The 20,259-nt window shown below is 41.1% G+C and overlaps 1 protein-coding gene across 2 annotated transcripts; it reads left to right on the top strand.

The window, feature by feature from the left end:
- The first annotated feature begins 492 nt into the window (after positions 1-492).
- On the top strand, positions 493-19,404 carry slc6a11a (solute carrier family 6 member 11a). 2 transcript variants are annotated; one of them, XM_054784173.1, is made up of 14 exons: positions 493-760; positions 3,648-3,782; positions 3,864-4,004; positions 4,083-4,164; positions 6,181-6,313; positions 10,559-10,693; positions 10,805-10,908; positions 11,974-12,098; positions 12,187-12,299; positions 12,377-12,514; positions 12,925-13,027; positions 14,126-14,226; positions 14,340-14,510; positions 15,435-19,404. In XM_054784173.1, the coding sequence occupies exons 1-14, from the start codon at positions 586-588 to the stop codon at positions 15,549-15,551; spliced, it is 1,773 nt and encodes a 590-aa protein (XP_054640148.1). In that variant the 5' UTR covers positions 493-585; the 3' UTR covers positions 15,552-19,404. The 2 variants fall into 2 exon arrangements, with proteins under 2 accessions (XP_054640148.1, XP_054640149.1); XM_054784174.1 differs by having other exon boundaries at positions 575-760; positions 3,851-4,004.
- Positions 19,405-20,259: the final 855 nt, after the last annotated feature.

The raw sequence follows: 20,259 nt of genomic DNA, 5'->3' as shown, positions 1-20,259 counted from the left end.
TAATGATAATAATATAATTATTATTATTATTAGTAGTAGTAGTAGTAGTAGTACATGAAAATATTAGGATTCTTTTTTTACCTTAACTCAAAATACTTATACAATAGTGTATTTGTTACACCTCTCAATACAGTGCAGTGCTACACCACAGGAAACTACACTTACAATAACGATAATAGTAATAATTATTATTCTAAAAATAATCCTAATATTTCCACGCTATGTACCAAAACAGGAAACTCCTTTAGAAAACATTTAGATAAAGAGATGACATTAAATACACTTAAAGCAACAGTAAGTAACATCTGTTGCTGTCTTTGGTGTTATTTTTAGATGGATAGACACTTGGTGGTCAGTGCAATATTGAAAATAAAAGAAGCCACACTGAAAACGTCACACACTTCATCATCTCCTGCGTGTGTGTGTGTGTGTGTGTGTGTGTGTTGTTTCCAATCTAGAGGTCCCCCTTGTGGCTGGACGAGTAGAGTCTGTGTGTGTCGTTACATAGCTCCGTTACGAGACAGTCCCCATCCAGTCCAAGCCATACAGCCAAGAATCATCAGTCAATCTCAGTCAGCAAGCGGCATGGCAGACCCTCTGGGCAGACTGTGCTACGTCCCTGCTAAGACATCCCCACAAAGAATCAGGGAGCGTGGCAAGTGGGCAAGCAAAAAGGAGTTCATCCTGTCAGTGGCCGGTGCCATCATTGGACTTGGGAATGTGTGGAGGTTTCCATATTTGTGCTACAAGAACGGCGGTGGTAAGGTTTTTTGACTTTGAAATGATGAACATAACTTTGAGATCTTTTTACACTGAAACGTCTTTTAAATCTTCTGTTTTGACTCCATGTGTTTTATCTACATTTAAAAGTACAGAGTGTGACCTTTTTCCCTGTTTTACACTAACCCATACTCTTGAGTGTTCATTTTGCCAGCTGAATATTGTGTTATTGCAAGCTAGCTCATTTTCTGCTGATGCTTTTACACAAAACTAACCGCCGCCTGTGTCTTTTCTGCTTCACTGTTGATGTAAAAGGCCTTGACAGCTTCTAAAAGACAAAAAAATAACATGACGCACGTGTCGAGACTCACATTCTTGGCAGAGCGCCCCCACATTTGATCTTCTCGCGAAAGACCACTCAATAGGACTTTTCAACCGGGCGACCAGTGGGCCGATCCTGTTATATAGAGAATTTCTGACCAGCGTTTTTGCAGTAGGACTTAAAAACAGCAGAGCGCTCCTGGCTTATAGGGGAACTTGGACTAGTGTCTGTGGCGTGGGTCTTTAAAAAACGGCAGAGCACTTCGGTCACATAAAGGATCTTTGACTAGCATTTTTGCAGTAGGTATTTAAAAGCAATAGCACCTTTCTGTCATTTAGAGCAGAGATTCTCAACTGGTGGGTCGTGAACCAAAAGTGGGCCTCGGCGCCGTGTTTGGTGGGAAAAAAAAAAATTAATGTAATGACCCGATGTCCATGAATGCACCTTGCATTCCTGTCTATGCTGTTTGCTACAACATGACGAGGTGTGTGCCATGTTTATGGTCGATTTTGTCAACCTTGAGCGGGAAGGAAAGGAAATCGAGTGGCTCAGCCTGACACGCAGCTGCAGATATCTGCTGGAGAAGGGCGCGCTATAAAGAGAGAGACACCGTCTCACCACTGCATCGTGTTGTGTTGCAAACAGTCCCTTTAAATATGATATTCGAGAGGTTTGACTTGAAAAATGTTGTTGCTGTTTGCCATTGACGGGTGATGGTGGGTCCCTCACCCAATCCATTTGACAACCACTGATTTCGATGATCTTTGATGAGCGTTTTTGAAGTAGTTCCTTAAAAACAGCAGAACACTCTTGTCATATCGAGTAGTGGTTTTCAAGTGGTTAGACTGCAGAACCCACCATCAGCGTTCAAATGACAAGCAGAGGTGCACATGTTTTCATATCATATATCTTATATTTAAAGGGACTGTTTGCAACACGTGAGCTGCAGCGATGAGACGCTATCCTGTCTTGATGGCGTGCTCTTCTCCAGCAGATATCTGCAGCTGTGTGTCAGACGACGGCACGTTAAGTCCCCACTCGAAGTCCTTCCCCTCCCGCTCAAGCTTGACATAGTTGCCCATGAACATGGCGCGCACCCCATGGCGGTGCAGCAAGTGAATAACACAAGATTACAAGGTGCATTCACGACCATCAGGTTATTACTTTTTTTTAATTGTAAACAAATCCGCGACCCCGACCCACCAGTTGAGAGCCACTGATATAGAGGACCATTGACTAAAATAAACATGCTAAATAGGGATGGGTAATGTTTCCAGTTCATCCGATACCAGTGCAGAACGGCTACCACGCCAGTGCTCACTCGTGACTGAAGTATGCTGCCGTTGTGGAGCACGCTATTGCGCAATGTGTGTCTAGTAGTCACCTTTACACTCCTAATATTCTTTGTTCATGTCACTTTGCGCAGTCTATGGTATCACTGCAGAGACATAAGAGACGGCCGCCGCTAGCATAGCAAGCTACTGAGCTAACTAGTAGCCTCTCCAGTGTACGTATTCTCAGCTTAAAGTGTTTCAAATGGAGCGAGGAAGAAGGACAAAGAAGCCAAAAACGTACCACTTCCACACAGAATGAGAGGTGAACCTTTTTGTCACTCCATCTCAGCCATGGCATGTCCGTCTCAGCCATGGCATGTTGGCTGGGCCCTGCTGGCTCAGCAGCCAGTCTCCATGCAGTGTGAAAGGTAATGAAACCTAACGTCTCATACATTAGTGGTGCCTAGTGACCACAATACTACACATAACTTGTCTTTCAAAATGTTCTGACAAATAATCAACCAGCCATAGTCAACCACGAAGCAGCCATCATTTGTTAATTATTTTTTGAAAAAACGCAATATAGTGAGGGAGCGACATTCAAATTGCGATATAGCGAGGGATGACTGTATCGCCTTCAAGCGTTTGTGGCTGAGGCTGAATTAATTCAGCCCCAAAATGACCTTTTTTTTGGTTTGTTTTTTAACTGTCACTGATACTGATAGTTTCGGTACACACCCCTAATGCTAAAATCTACAGTATGCGGAAGGAAGAACGTGTGTCATGCGTGTGTGTGTGTTTTCGTTTACATACACACAAAGCCCTACATAAAGAAACTAGTGCTTCTACTCTTTTAAGATGTGTAGTGAAGCCTTTTTTGTGTTTGGTGTTTATACAAGGGATCTCATCTAGCTTGGGGCACATCAGAGGCGTTCTCATGTGGAAGGAGGTTTTTCCCCTTCGTGACGTCATGAAGAGGCGCAAGCGCGCACGCGTTTCAGAACCTCTTCTCTCAAAAGTTGCGCAAACAAGTGAGAGAGCTGTTAAATTTCTCTCACATTTGGTTTTCATAACCCATGTTACTGTTAAAACGTGATTAAAAAGTCAAATTTGAATTATAGGAGCCATTTAACAAAATAATCAACTGGTCTGACTTCAATGGGGCGTAAGGTGACAGCTAGCCAAGATCCTTAAACCAAAGCAGCTCAGTGGAATGTGGTCATAATTAGTTGGATTAGTCAAATTGTGCTATTGCTCGTGTAAAATAGGATTGTGTATTCTCTCTCTGCTTGTTGATCCCGTTTTGTGTGGTGTTCTACACCCGTTCACAGGAGCGTTCCTCATTCCTTACATCCTGTTCCTTGGAAGCTGCGGTATTCCTCTATTTGTTCTGGAGACAGCTCTGGGCCAGTACACCAGTCAAGGGGGAATCATGTGCTGGAGGAAGATCTGCCCCTTGTTCGAAGGTAAAGTTTATCCCACCTAGCATTGAGAGCCTGAAGAGAAAATCCTAAAGTGGTGCTTTTAACTTCAGTCGTTGTTTTCAGGCATCGGATACGCCAGTCAGCTGATCATTTTCTATGGATGTATCAGCTACATTGTCATTTTAGCCTGGGCCTTTCTCTACCTTTTCTCTTCTTTCACTGGAGATTTGCCATGGGCAACTTGTGATAACACATGGAACACAGGTACTTTGCACGAAGGCAAAATGTCTACATTGTTTCATCGTCGCACTGATATAGTGAAACATTTGTGATACATTTCAGACTCTTGCGTGGTATTGAGCAACTATACCGCCAACTGGACGTCCAGTATGAACATATCGTCGTCTGTTGTAGAGTTTTGGCGGTATGTTTTTAGGGTTTTTGTGGGTATTCTTTGGCCATCTATGCCTTTAGGAGGGAAAATAAGAAGGGAGCACAGCTCACTAACACCGCAGGGCAGCTTGATTTGCAGTCATGGAATTGTAAAAGTAAGAAAAACACCTCAAATGAACCATACATACTCATAATATACATACAGGTATAATATTAAACGTGTTTGATGGTTGTATTATGAATTTAATATGGGTCTCTGAGGATTTAAATGGCTCATGTTAAGAGTTTGGATTAGAATGGATGCTTTATCAGAATTGTACCATTTCAAAGTCCACCCAATCTAATCTAAAGTCACACCACTTCTTGTTTTATTTGGATCATGTTAGAACTTGGTGCTTGAGATCTCAGCATGAGCCCAAAATGGTGTCTCTGTCTATCAATTTCTGGGTACAATGTCACGACAAATTTAGTTCACAGTTAGTTTTGAGCTGAGCTTTTTCTTTTGAACTATACCGCACACACGGTACATACAGTATACTGTACAGTATCGGAAGCAAGCAGAGGATGCCCGTGAAACACATTGTGGTCATTTACAGTACAACTATGCATTTGTAGTTTTTAAAAAGACAGCATCTGATTCATACCCCGGCCAAATTTTGAATTTAAGCGATTATGAATGTGAAAGGTGGCTATAGATTGTAAGAAGTTGTGTTAATGGTAGGGGTGTCACAAGATCCTACAAGATTAAAACGTGACAAGATTTCTTGTTCAGAAAAAACAATTCTCATGACGATAATAAATTAATTAATCACACAGGAAATGAAAATGAACTCGACAATTTTGCCAGTCTTAACTCATTCAATCCCAGCCATTTTTCAGAAGACTAGCCCTCCAGTGCATTTTAGACGGTTTTGATTGATCTTTCAAGGCACACAGAATATTGTGTTCTACGGCTGATAAACATGGAACCTACCAAAAGAAAGATTAGACTGTTGTCATTCATCAAAAAGTCAGTTTCTACCTTTTTTCGTTCTTTAGTAATCCGCAGTAGAACATAGGTAGGTTTCAGGAAAATATCAGTTCCTGACTAGAAAAGGGAGAAAACCAGCTTTTTGTGAAAATATACATTTCAAGCATAACTTTCACTTAGATGCAAATATTTTTTGCTTTTGTGACAGCTGAAATATCTTAACAACTATATCAACATAAACAACACAAAATGGGTTGTGATACATCAGAATAACAATTTAGTTACAAATATAACACCTATTTACACCTATTTGTGTGCATGTATGTGCACGCGTGTGCGCGCGTCAAGATGTCCCTACAATGCGTAACCTTCTGCACGCTACACTCCTCCACGCTCTCTCACTTCCTCTTTCCTGTCATGTGTGATTTTTCCATTCACACGATCCCTGCCGAGCTCTTATCAAATGCACTTCTGCCACCTTGTGGCCGTTTTGATGGCTTAAAATTGCTCTAAGTGAAATGCATTAGTGGAGAGTTGCGTCATCACCTCTTTGCCTCTCACGCAAAACAACATAAAAGGCGTATAAATACTTTGCTGGGATTTGGCGCTCGGGTTTATAAAAACGTAGAACTACGTCTTTGGTATTGAATGAGTCAACCCTATCTATCTTCCAGCATAATCTAAAACATTGTAATGCAGTATTTAGAACGTCGGCTATGCTCATATAAGGAAAAGTGAAAATGTAATAAAAAATGTCATACATTCAACAAATTTAAAATGAATATTGCTTAACACAGCTTCTTACAGACTTTGTTGTGTAATTTCCATCTATAAACACCCAATTAAAACACTCAATTAACAAATATAATTTCACTTTAAATGAAAATGCGGGCATGGTATGAATCATTTTGTATTTGCTTGAGGTATGTGATCAACAAACTCATCTACAATGTCACTTTTAACCGCTCACAGAACCAGTTCAAAACAGTCTTTTAATACAAATCTGCATATGTGTCTTGTGTCTTTTGGTCTTATTCAATGCATCCCCAGTCAGTAACAATACATTGATCCTTACAGACGACGTGTGCTAAATATATCTTCTGGCATCGAGACATTAGGAAACATCCAGTGGGAGCTTTCTTTGTGTCTCCTTCTTGCTTGGATCATCTGCTACTTTTGTGTCTGGAAGGGAGTACGATCCACCGGGAAGGTAAGGAAGACTGAACTTTAGAATAATGTGAGAAGTGTGCTGTTTTCAAATGAAAAGTACATGGTAGGGCACCAATCATTTCCAACGCTGCAGTATATATAATACAGTAATATAATACAGTAATATAATACAGTATATATAATACAGTATCTAGTGTATGTGACGTACTATGTGACACTTGTTGCTGGGCGGAAGACACAGGGCTCGATCATAACTGCCCCACAGGCCAATCATTTGGGGAAAAACGGCACATTTTGGACATATGAAATGTTGGTGTTATATTTAAAAGCAAACTAACATATCACAAGTTCAACTTTTGCGGTTTTGCTTGCAGGCCACCATACCCAACCAATTGCATGCAGATTTCAACGATAGATATACAGTATACAGTATAACATGCAATTGGAACATAACAAAAGAGCTACTTTACATAAAACCAAGCTCACAACAAATTTCTCCGCACATACCCGAAGATCTGCCATTGTCACTTCAAGAACAACTACCATGTCAAAGCCAAAAGCTAAACACAGTGGCAGTGTTGTTGGGTGCACAGACATCACGCATCATGATGTCACCTCACAGCCATGGAGGACATCTGCGCAAAGTCGATTTATTATATTTAGCTTTATTCGCCATTGACGAATTCTGGCTGAAATTTTTATTTCAAAGTTACTAAAGAATACTTCTCTCTGTACCGCTAACTCCCCCGCTTGAGTCGCTCACCCCTTAAAGGGCCTGTGTGGTGAGCAGTGACTAATTTGCATGGCACTCGGACAGCCAACCAAAACCAGCTGCTCTGAACAGGCCTGTTTACAGAGTGTTTTAAGTGTCCTGTTATTTTGACTACTTTAACCTACGCGTGTCACAGACAAAAATATCTCATTTATGTCTCATTTAAAAAAAAGGTCTAATTTCACCCTTTAGACATATTCATTTCAAATGTAAAATACAGATTGGAGCAGAGTCACAACTGTTTTCAATCATCTTTTGTTTTGTTTATAGCCTTAGCTTTTTTTTTGTGGTCTGAGGCGTTTTGAGCACGATGTTGACGAGCTGCGGGCGAGTCTGTGGTGAAGCTAGTCGCTAGCCGACCAGTAGCTAGCCGGTGTGTTCTGGCTAAGTGTCAGTGCGTCACTAACCTAGTTTGATCGGTATAACAATGTTAATAATAATAATAACAATGTTGCTGTAGCTTGATTATATGCACGTCACATTAAATGCAGCATTGTTGGCACTTTTTGGAGTCTTTTTCAGAAAGCTTAAAAGGCGGAATAAGTGGTTCCCATACGTGCAGTGATGAACTGCCTGATCTGTTTTTATATCTTTAGAACACAAAAGAGAAAGACATGTGTTCATGTCTCACATAAGGATTGTGGATGATGGGACAAAAAAAGTGCAGTTTTCCTTTAAACTCGGTCAGTGTGACCCAACTTTTCCTTTTGTTATAATGATGTACGCACATGTTATTCACATGACTCATCGAATCAGTGAAAAGTGCTTTGCATCGGTCCCTGCATGATTTCCCTCACCCCTCGTTTTAGTTGGCTGTTGGAACTAAAGACTTAAATGATTGCTTCATTTTTCAAACACACTTGTATAAAGAGGAACACTATAGAAGCCTTCCAGCTCCGACACAGTTGGGTCCTATATCCTTTTAGCGGGGGTTCCAATCCCCTGTGGATTTCAATATGAACAGTCTGTTTCGGAATGTGGAAAACACCCCTGGACGGTTGATTTATGTTGCCATAAGCTTTACATTGTTAGAGTCACGTGTTTTGGTGGCTGGAGTAGCCAATCCCATGCTGTGCTCACATGGTTTAGATTTCAGGTTCAATTCTCTGACCTTAGCTCTCGCTGTAAAATTATCTGTTTTAAGTTAGTGTCTCTATTTCGAGATGCGTGGGTACACATAGTGTTTGAAAAATGTGTGCCTGAGGAACATCGTCACCCAGTATTTTAAGTGTATATAGCAGGGGTCACCAACGTGGTGTCCGCGGGCACCACGTAGCCCCCCACGACCACACGAGGTGCCCGCAAGCCTGCTTTTCATTCAGGTTTCCAGTTAATAATGAAAGAACCATAGAAAGAAATGCATTCTGAAATACAAAATGTAAGTTGTGGACACCAGCATTTTGTTCATGTTCTGGTAAAACAAGCATATTAGCTTTGTTTGGGTTTAAAATAAGATTTGAACATAAATGTTACAAAAATGAGTAGCTCTTGGCCATTTTCATTTTGTAAAAGTAGCTCTCACAAGGAAAAACGTTGGTGACCCCTGGTCTATAGGATGGTGATAAAAGGTACAAAGGAATGGTAATTACCGGTAAAGGTAATGGTTTAGATCAAGACCCCCAACCGCCGGTACCGGGCTGCACCAAGCTTTCAGTGCAATGATAAAAAATAATAGTAATAATACATTTGTAAATAACTACATCAAATTGTATGTAAATGCATATCAATTTTGGAAACATGACTGACCACTGACCCTTGACCAATCACAAGAGAGTAGGCTTGGCCGGTGGAGCAGGCTGCGGATACTGAGCGTTTTTGCTAAGAGGAAAAGAATGCAGACTTGCCCTGTACACCACTTGAGTTTTATGGAGTATTTTATGAAGAAATACTTACTATAGTGTCCCACTGCGATATATATACAGGTATATGATATCCAGTATCATTTTAAAAGTCCATGAAATGAACACTGTCCACTGTCCACTGCAGTTGTTTGTCTACTGTATATGTGCCCTGTGATTGGCTGGCGACCAGTCCAGGTTGTACCATGCGTCCCGCCCCAAAAAGTCAGCTGGGATTGGCTCCAGCATACCAGCGACCTTAATGAGGACAAGCAGCATAGAAAATGGATGATTAGATGAAAGAGAGCGCCACCATGTGGTGTATTTTTGAAGAAGATAATAATGATTTAGATTCTTGTGTTGTCTATGATATTTGATCATATATTTCTGACAGGGCTGCTGGGGTACAGTCCCTCGGTACATCGCAGTCGAACATGGCTTCCTCGCGCTATTGCGTTTTTTCAAAAATGTATCAATTAATAAATGATCGCTGTTTCATGATTGACTATGAACTATTAGAACTATGGAACTATTAGTCCAAAAATATTGAAAGACAAGTTATATGTAGTATTCTGGCCACCAGGCATCAGTCATGTTACAATGACGAGACATTACATTAGATTAGGTGACCTTCACACTGCATGTAGTCAGCCATGGCATGTCCGACATAACATAGTTCTCCTTCCAGTTCTCCTCCTATTCCGTGTGGAAGTGGTAAGTTCTTGTCTTCTTTGTCCTGCTTTCCCACTGCGTTTGAAACACTTTCTTAAGTTTAGAGTACGTAAATTGAAGAGCTAAGTACTTAGCTTGGTACTTAGCTTATGTCCCTGCAGTGATCCCGTAGCCTGCGCATTACAGTTGAGCAATGTGTTGAAACAAAGAATAATTGCGTATAAAAGTGACTATTGGGGTGTTATTTCTATGTCATGTCTACAGGGCTCTAAAAACGGAACAAATTGTATTTAGAAAGTTATAAACTGGTTTTACATTCTAAATGTCGTATTCAGTGAAAACTGGAAAATTCAATTTGTTTTTTTGAGGTCTGTCATTATTTAGTTTGTTGTCAAGCAAACCTCAGATGTTTAAAGTGCTCTTCAAAATAAGGACACAAGCACATACAAAAGACAAATAATTCCAGATGGACTGTTGGCATTAAATTGCGTGAGAGTGTTGTTTTTTTTAACCCAAGTCGCTTGGCTTTAGAACCTTGCTGTACAGTACATGCCGATGATATCTATATCTATATCTATATATATCTATATCAAATTGGTGCTGCTCCACATCCAGAAAGCTACATTTTGTGTGCCAGCGGCATTGTCCGACAAAGTCTGCATTTGGCGCACAGGAGCAAAGTGCGCTTTAGATAAAGAAGCTGTGTGCTTTGAGAACACTTTGTCCATCCTGATGCTTGTCAAAACAGGAATGGCAGACACTGGAACTGCTCGCTCGCTGTCTGGGCTGAGCTGTATCAACACCAGTGGGTCCATACACAGTCAACACAGGCAGACACCCTATGAAATAGAGCAGCTAACCACACTGCTTGTCCTTGGCATCATCAACACGTCCAATATCTGATTTGGCCGTAGTGATGCACCGTTAAAAAGAACATACAAATGATACGGTAGCTGCTGCAAAACCAATATCAAGCGTCACTAATATATATTTTTTTATATAGGCTACATACTTCACAGCGACTTTCCCCTTCGCCATGTTGGTGGTGTTGTTTGTCAGAGGAATGACGCTTCCCGGAGCCCTGCATGGCATCAAGTACTACCTGTACCCCAATCCTACACGCCTGGCTGACCCGCAGGTATTAACCCACCAATAAAGTCTTCTCTTCCTCTGACGAAATGGCTCAGCTTGCTTTGTACAGCAAACGCGGATAGACAGTGTAGACTTTCATGCTGTGGTTGGTTTGTAGGTATGGATGGATGCTGGTACCCAAATATTCTACTCCTATGCCTTGTGTTTGGGGTGTCTGACCACGCTTGGGAGCTACAATAAGTACAACAACAACTGCTACAGGTACACCATTTATTCATTTTATGCCTTATCCTGTTCCATGCTTATCCAGGTTGTTTTTGGGAAATAGGCCTATACAGTGTATCAACATATTTATCTATATGCCTGCATTCACCATCTTTAGACAAAAAATCAACGTGTACACTCAGTTTATATCCAGTTTATAGAGCCCTGGGCAAAAACATTGGCATCTCTGGCATGCCGATATTTTTGGCCATGGCTGTATAAATTAGGCTAATTTGGTTGCATTCAGGCACGGCCAATTATTGTAACATTTTTAGAAAGTTTTTTTTATTTGTATGTTGTTTTCTTTATATACGTATTACGTCTTGTCTATAAATCCAAAATACGTATTATTATTACTGTTATTATTGTTAATACCGATAATTGTTTAACATTTACATTGTACATGTACATTGTAATATTAACGTTTATCAATTTTACATTCAGGCTATTTATTTACATTTTGGTATGTTTTAAAAAATACAGTAATGCATTACTATAATTGCATTGAAATACAATTATTTAATGAATCTTATTTTGTTGTAATGAGCATCTAGAATCATTTTTTAAAGGGCCAACATTTTAAATATTGGCAGTTTGACACAATTTTGAGTCTTTAAAACTGAGAAAATTCTTATTATTGTTTTTCTGTATACAACAGAAACGTAAAAAATATTCTATTAAAAATGCTAAAGCGGCCAAGTGAGCCAGAAGACTTGCGGAGAGGCGCAGCAGCTTGACAAAAATAAAGACAAAAAATTTTTTCAATTCTGCTAAGCTAACTTCGGTTATATTTTAAACACAAAATGTATCATTTTGTAGTTCCTACAGTAAGATAGTCAGCAGAGTTTAGAGTGAACAGAAATCTCTACAAAATAGGCTACAGAAAAAACAGTAGGCCGTGTTGTTTTCTCTGAGGGGATGCTCATTGTGCCCTACTTTGAAAAGCCCTGATATATTGTTTATTGGCGAAAATACGGCATTGTTCTATTGCCTTGTAGTCACGTGGTCTACCTGTTTGACTTCATTTTAAGTCACCAAATATGTTTTGTTTCTTCTTTCCAGGGACTCCTTCTTTCTTTGCTTACTCAACAGTGGGACCAGCTTCCTTGGTGGCTTTGCCATTTTCTCCGTTTTGGGATACATGTCTCAAAAACAGGGTATGGACATCACCTCAGTAGCCGAGTCTGGTACGACCTCAGTCGACAAGATGCAAGAAGAAGTATGAGCTTCAGTGGTTGACGTCCATACTTGTTTGTTTTGTTTGTGACTGTGCAGGTCCAGGTCTTGTCTTCATCGTCTACCCCCAAGCTGTGAGCCTCCTGCCGTGGCCTCAGGTCTGGTCTGTGTGCTTCTTCACCATGATCATCTTGTTGGGCATCGACGGTCAGGTCAGCTGATGCCTCCCTGACGTCTCCTCGGATATTTCCCTGACAAGAGAGTCTTCTCATAGTGTTGTCTTCCTTAGTTTGCTGGCCTTGAAAGCATCATGACCTCCATAACAGATATCTACCCTTCCCACATCCAAAAAGGATACCGCAGAGAGTTTATTTTAATGGTCATCTGTGTTTTTTGCTATCTGTTTGGCCTCTTGTTGGTGTCACAGGTGAGACGTCGTATGACATGACTGTATGTGCTTGTGTAAGCTAACCGTTCATGCACCCCTACTGTGTTACCTGTGCTGTTATGTTTCTGACGTCAAGCTTGGAATTTCTCGCACAGCTCGATGAGCTCTACAAAACACCCACTGTAACTTTAAGGAGTTGAGCGGAACCGCCGCCAGATTTGGTACACACCTTTAGAGAACTGGCAAGCACATGTGTGTGAAATTTAAACGAGATTGGTTGACAAACATGGCCGCCATCAAGCAAAACGTCTTTGCAGGGGCACGGGCGGGACTTTGCAACTAACTAACCATTTGTCTAATGTTATTCAACTCTGGGGGTTTCTGTGGTGTCCGAACTTTGTTGTAGAATTTACTGAGGATATCCATAACAATTGATTTGTTTTATATAGGCTGGATCGTACATTCTGCAGATTTTTGACCACTATGTCTGCAGTGGTCCCACTCTTCTTTTGATGGCAATCTTCCAGTCAGTGGTTATTGGATGGATTTATGGTAAGACAGTGTTGTTATTTATATATGATATGTATTGTGTGTTATATACCCCCGCCACCCCAGTGAGGACAAGCGGCATACAAAATGGACGGATGGATGGTGAAATGTGTGTGGTTAAATTTACACCTTACGTAGGAACACTTTTAGGGCTAGATATAAAATTACCCTAATATAAAATTTATTTTAGTACCTGGGCCTTAAGTGGGGACTTAACCGATTTTTTTTCAGCAGACAAGGTGAGGTCCCAGTATCGTTAAAAGAAAAAAAAAAGTTCATAGTGGAGGTTGACCCACGGTCATCCCTGTAAAGCGAAGGCGACATCGCCACTGCGTTGGCGCTTCGTGATAGGGGCGCATGTTTAAGTGCCTGCAGCATCGCTCACTCACCAACACAGAAACAACTAACAAGCGAATGTGGACATTTTTTTGCATGAGCTTTCCAGAAGTACAGTTGTCCCTCCTTTATCGTGGTTAATTGGTTCCAGGCCCGACCCCGATAAATGAATTTCTTCGATATGGGCTTCAATGTTAATAAATGGAATGTTTTTGTAGTTACAGTACAGCATAGAAAACCTGTTCATGCTTTTGTAAATACGGTTTTTAACATTATTAGAGCCCTGTAGATATGTAATAACACCCCTATAGTCACCATTACACTCCTATTATTCGTTGTTTACGCCAGAGCATGTGCATGTTTAGTGAGGGAGCCACATTCGAACCGTGATCTAGCGAGGAACGACTATACTTTGACGGTAGCAAATAACATAGCTGACTTCTTCTTCTTCAGACAGTTGAGACTGAAGCAGCAGCGCTTCTGGTTGCCGCCAAGCAGCGCACTCTGCATTTTTTCCAATGTCAACAAAACATTCACATCTTAGCTTTTTGTTACAGGTGACGAAGCAAATGAGGGTAATATCTAATCATATATCGCATTAACAATGAAAATTCCGCCGTTTGCACCACCCTGCACAACAACGGACACAAAACTGATTCCAAATTACTCCGTCATTGTCAATCCATGTAATCTTTTTAGACTCAGAACTAAAGCAGAACGTTGCCGTGCACAGCACTTTTGAAATGCTTGCATCTTGTTGTGAAGGTGCTGAGCGCTTCAGTGACAACATCAAGGACATGATTGGCTACAAACCTCTGTCTCTGATCAAGTACTGCTGGCTCTATGTCACCCCTGTCATATGCGGCGTAAGTCTGTCAAGCATCACATGGGCAGTGTGTGTGTGTGTGTGTGTGTGTGTGTGTGTGTGTGTGTGTGTGTGTGTCCATCCCAGCACATGTCATATGTGTCCTTTTAACAGGGCACGCTTGTGTTCTTGCTGCTGAAATACACCCCTCTCAAGTTCAACAACTCCTACGTGTACCCTTGGTGGGCCTATTGGATTGGTTGGTTTCTGGCATTGTCCTCACTCTTCTTGATTCCTGTCACCATGATATACAAACTGGCCAAAGGAAAGGGCACTATCTGGCAGGTATGTACTATTGATGTACTTTGTTGATCCCAAAAGGTGCCATATTATAATACTTTGAAGTGTGTGGTCTAAAATGTAGCCAGCTTAAAAGTGCTTTTAGTAAGTCCTCCTGTGTGTCTTTGGCTTTAATGCTAATGAGATGTCTATGTCACTTTTTCTTTAGACAACCTGATCTTTCAAGGCACAGACTTTTGTGTTCTATGGCTGATAAACACGGAACCGACCAAAAGAAAGATTACACTCGGTCTTCCATCAGAAAAAGAAGTTAAATCAGCAGTAGAACATCGGTCATTTTCTGGAAAATATCACTTCCCGACGAGAAAAGGGAGAAAACCAGCCTTTTGCGAAACGATACATTTCAAGCATAACTTTCACTTTGACACAAATATTTTTTGCTTTTTTGACAGCTCAAATATCTGAACAACTATACCAACATAAAGAACACAAAAATGGGTTGATTTACATCAAAATAAGTATTTATTTACATTTTAATTTAACACCATGGACTATTTACAATTCTCACATTTGGAAGTGAACTACAGTATGTGTGTGCATTTGTGTGCGTGTGCATGCGCACATGTGTGCGCTTGTGCATGCGTTAAAAGTTTACTACAATGCGTAACCACTTGCACGCCACACTCATCCACACTCTCTCGCTTCCTCCTCCTTGTCATGTGTGATTTTTCCATCCACATGATCCCTGCTGAGCTCTTATCAATTGCACTTCTGCCACCTTGTGGCCGTTTTTATGGCTTAAAATTGCTCTGAAGTGAAATGCATTAGTGGAGAGTTGCATCATCGCCTCTGTTCTGCAAAAAACCTGGTAAAAAACGTTATTGGGATCGGGCTTTTGGGTTTATAAAAATGTATAACTACGTCTTTGGTATTGAATGAGTTAACATGTGTTCCCCTGTGTTCCCTTAGCGTATCAAGACAACCTCCCAATGTGCGGACGACCTTCCCATGATGGCGAAGGAGATGGAAAGCCTTCGCGTCACACTGCATGCTCACGATGACGGCAAAAACAGTAATATTCGATAAAGTAGCAGTCATCCTTTCATGCCTTTCTCGTAGATGATACTAGCATTATGTTAAGGATGATAGTGTTACCTGGTAGCCATTCTATGCAGTCGACCCACAAGACAAAGAGTTGGGAGAGTGAAAACTTGATGATGTAACTTTTGATACTATGCGTAGCAAAAAGCCTTTATCACTTTTTTGACCATTTGCTTTCTTCCTAATGCACATATCTCATCTGTATTTGATTCCTTTATCACAGTTTTTGCCCTAAAATGCCCCACCCATCTCAGATTATGCTATTTCCTCACATAGTGGCTACAAGTGTTTATTTACTCAACTGCAGAGAGCACCTGGTATCTTAGGGGTAGTTTTTTTATTTGTACAAACGCATTTTAAAAAAATAATGTATTATATTTGTCATCCTTTTCCACAAATAATGATACATAGATACAATTATATTTTGAATTATAAATAAAATATATATACCGCATTGACCCAAATATAAGACGACACATCAGTGAAATAATAGATGGACGATTGCAGTAAAAAAGGATACCATATTTCACTGATCAGCATTATGTAAACTTAGCAATGTACAGTAGCTCCTCTGTTGCTAACTTGCTAACAACCTTGGAGACACTTTGTTGCAGCTGGTCTCGGTGCTACTTCTCTCCAGGTTACTGGTGTAGAAGAAAAGAAAGTATCGCAGAAATTCATTTGTCATGGTTGGGTCTGGAATCAATGAACTCTTTCACTGCCAAAGACGTCTTTTCAAAAAGTAACTTTGACTGCCAAAGACGTCTATTGACGGCGTTTGCTTTTTTTTGCAGGAGCTACAGATCAAAGTCTGATTCATCTTGCGTGTGAATTTCTGACTTGTAGGCAATGTATTTCTGTCCCAGCAGGGGGCAACAGTTCTCTTTTCCTCCAACCGGCAGCAACGTATTGTCTATGAAGAAGACAGATTGTGGGTTGAGAGAGGAAAATGGCGAAGCACATGCAGAAATCGAGCGGAGACCAAGACTACAGGCAGCTAACACTGTCACAGAGCTTGTCTGGCGGTGGATCGGCCTTCAGTAGTGACGCGATCGCGAAAGATAGAGACGACATGGGTGATGTAGGTGACGTAGACACAAATGCAGTTGACAATGGCAGCCGACGCAACAAGCTAGTTGTTAGCGTCGCTGAGCCGTGTGGCGTGACACCGGAGCCTGACACCGGAAGCAGTTCAGAGTCGGGTGACTCAGAACCCGACCCCGATTCTTCTGATGAGTGGCTGCCGTCTGGATGGGTCAGCAGCAGGGATTCATCCCCACATCCAGCAGACCCCCCCGTCACTCTGCTTGAATTTTCTTCTCAGCAGAAAAAGCTTGTTTTCTCTGTTTTTCAATATCTAAAGACCCAAAAAGGCTAGAAACAAACTTTTTTTTTTGATGAAAGAAGAGAGTCTAAAGTTTCTTTAGATAGTTTCAATGTTTATGTAGTCCTAAAACTCAATATTCTGTGGGTCTTGAAAGTTCCGCAAAAATGCCCAAAAACTCGGTATGGCAGTATGGAGCTCTCTGCTGTGAACATGGCTGGCAGTCAATGAGTTCACCGCTAGAAACGAGGGATTGCTGTACCTTCTATCTTGTATTTGGGTCAATATGGTATTAATTTGGGATGGATTATCTTCTAATTCTTTTCGTGGTCAGCGTTAAAATGGTCAGCGTGCTGCACTTTTTGTTTTAACTTCAGCTTTACAGATGCCATGTCTGCCCTTGAAGAGGTGTGCCTAAAGCATCGAACGCCAGACATGGTGGCATCAGTCATCGGAAAGGTGATAACGTCATTTTCTGAGGGGAGGTCTGTGCACAACGCACGCCACGATTAAGTGGGGTTCGGCGTCTATTGGAGCGCAGGCCACTATTTGAGGAAATACTATCTCTGCAGGCCTGAACGTGCAGCGTGGGGGCGTAGGGTTGTTTTCATACTGCCTATAAGGAAAGCTTTTTAGTGTGTATTTTCCATACAGAGCCAACACTTTCTGACTTTACAGAGCAGCTCTGTGTCCTGTTTGCTGGAACTATGGGGGGGCGGGTATAGCGACACTTGGCTCAGTTCCCTGCACTGTCTGGTCGGTCAAGTCGGCCTCCTGCTGGGTGCCACGGCGCCAGTTTGGACATTTCCACTTCATTTCCATTTGGCACCTTCCTCTCATGCTGCATGAACTTTTGCAGGATGTGAGCCAAGCACCATTTTTTTTTTTTACTTCTCAGGGAAATGTGGGGAAGTTTGTTGTGATTTGTATCATTGCGTTCCCTCTGGGAACTCATTTATCACAGTCAGGTCTGGAACCCATTAACCGTGATAAATGAGGGACCACTGTAGACCTGCACAAGATCGGACTAGACGACAAGAACAAGAAGCTTGGTGAGAAAGAAACCACTATTGGTGCAATTAGTGATACATGGAAGAAATACAAGACGAAGGTCAGTCGCCTGGAGCGCCAGTCCTGGAGCGCCATACGAGATTTCACCTGGTGGGGTAAAGATGTGTGAGAAATGTGAAGGACCAGCCCGGAATTACAAGGAAGGGCGCTGGTTAATGATGTCAAGGGAGTTGGGAGCAGTCACCATGAAAAGCATTAGGACCACTTTGCTGTTATGGATTAACTTAAAAAATCAGCAGTTGTTGAAATACTTATTTTCCCCACAATAAATGCAGTCAAGGGCTTTGGAAGCTGTCGCTGGGGAAAACAATCCAGGCAGAGCTTGAGGCAAAGTGCTCAATCTTCCCTGTTGAGAACGTGAGCTGCGGACTTTATGTTTAGTTTCACAATCATGCAGGCCATGAAAGCGCGCCCAACTGTGAGTCAGGGGGTGTTATTCTATACGAGTGTTTTTATATCGCTTTACAGCTCAGATGGCACAAGGAACTTCCATGGAGTCGTGAGACGACGGTTATTAAGTGATGTGTCACCAAGCAGAAGGCTTGCCAACCCTTGGGGAATGTAGACTTTTACACAGGAAGCCTGAAGCGTGAACACCTTTGACTTACTTTTTAAAAATGATCACATTAAAGCTGCGCGACCTTCACAGCCAAGGCTGTTTGTATGACAGTCGTAGCAGACATAACATTCCAAGTGCAAATATGCAAGTTGTCTGCTTCCGATTACTCCTCTTTCCTGAAGATAGATATCACCACACTTAAAGGTAGATAGGTGGGAATCCAATATTTGATTTTATTAAAAAAAAGGAGGCACAGTGGGACGAATGTTACGTTATATACTGTAATTATATGATATACTTATATACTATATCGTATGTGATGCACAGTGGTGTGGAAAAGTGTTTTCCCCTTCCTCATTTCTTTTTTTTTTTTGAATGTTCGTCACTTTTCAATTTTTGAGATCGTCAAACAAATGTGATTATTAGTCAATGACAGCACAACTGAACACAAAATGCAGTTTTTAAATGAAACTTTTTAATATTAAGGGAGAAGAAACAATCCAAAGCTACATGGCCCGTGTGAAAAAGTGATTGCCCCCTAAAGCTAATAACTGGTTGGGCCCCCCCTTCGCAGCAACAACTGCAGTCAAGCGTTTGCGATAACTAAGAAATCAGGAAGGGGGCAAACACTTTTTCACACCACTGTACATTTCACGCCAAATTAAGCCTACCTTACCTGAGTCTGCCTTAAGCCTGCTACTGGCTGTTTTTTTAATTAAATACTATATCTATAATCCTTTTGGTAAATGTTTCTTTGCATTTTGTATTGATGGATTTCTTATTATACACAGTTATATGTGACTTTAAATGTTTATAATAAAATCCATTATGGGGCAATATGGATCATTTATTCATCATGCATTAACCATGCCATGAATCACTACCTACATTTGTTCCATTAATGTTAATATACCTTAATATCTCATATTAAATAATTAAAAATATGATCAGTCTATTCAGACTTCACTGTATTTCCTCAAGACAGTTCAGAGTGTGACTCAGTGGTATCTACTGTATGGTCTCCATGTGCGTGTATGCACTCCCTACAAGGCCTTTTTTTTCCCTTTTGTTGTTGACTGGAAAGGACGTTCATGGCAGGAGCTCTGCTGTTGCTACCCGCCTTTTCAACTATTTTGGCACTTTCCTGACCACACATCGTACAGGTGAGAGGTACGGATTCCTTGAAATAAATAAATTACAAGTGCAGGGAGCTGCTAGCAAGTCAAGCTATACAACTAAGTGCTAAATTTCAAAGCGGTTGCCTAGCAACAATGCCATCCAAAAAGCTAAATGATACCGGCCCTGGAAATCCGGGTCCGCAATCAAAAACTAGGCCAAGTATGACATTGAATGATAAGGATTTGATATTATATGGCGCCTTGAAAGAGGTCAGGAATGAGAAACAAAGTGCTACATCAAGAAATACGGCAAAATATAAGATCTCAGATTGAGAAGAGCTTCTCTTAGCAACAGAAGACACGTCGAAATCTAAAAAACAGACTGACAGCCTCATGGGGAGCTTCTCTGAAATCTGTGACAAGGTCAAGAACCTTAGGGAGAAAAATAAAGCACTGTGAAATTATACCAAGGTACTACAGGATGATACCAAGGTACTACAGGATGCTGCTGCCTTGCACACCACTATTAAGGAAGAGAAAGAAGCAAAGGGGAAAAAAAATCATTCAGCAAATGAAGAATACAACTAATGAGATGGATCAGAATGCACGAATGAATGATGT

This window comes from Dunckerocampus dactyliophorus, chromosome 8, assembly GCF_027744805.1.
Source record: "Dunckerocampus dactyliophorus isolate RoL2022-P2 chromosome 8, RoL_Ddac_1.1, whole genome shotgun sequence".
NCBI lineage: Eukaryota > Metazoa > Chordata > Actinopteri > Syngnathiformes > Syngnathidae > Dunckerocampus > Dunckerocampus dactyliophorus.
The sequence above is the reverse complement of the archived record's forward strand: the minus strand, read 5'-3'. Positions and strand labels throughout refer to the sequence as shown.

Coding starts and splice junctions, on each gene's coding strand:
- slc6a11a (XM_054784173.1), top strand. CDS start 586: ATGGCAGACCCTCTGGGCAGACTGTGCTACGTCCCTGCTAAGACATCC. Junction 761..3,647: donor GTGCTACAAGAACGGCGGTG/GTAAGGTTTTTT, acceptor ACCCGTTCACAG/GAGCGTTCCTCATTCCTTAC. Junction 4,165..6,180: donor TCTGTTGTAGAGTTTTGGCG/GTATGTTTTTAG, acceptor TGATCCTTACAG/ACGACGTGTGCTAAATATAT.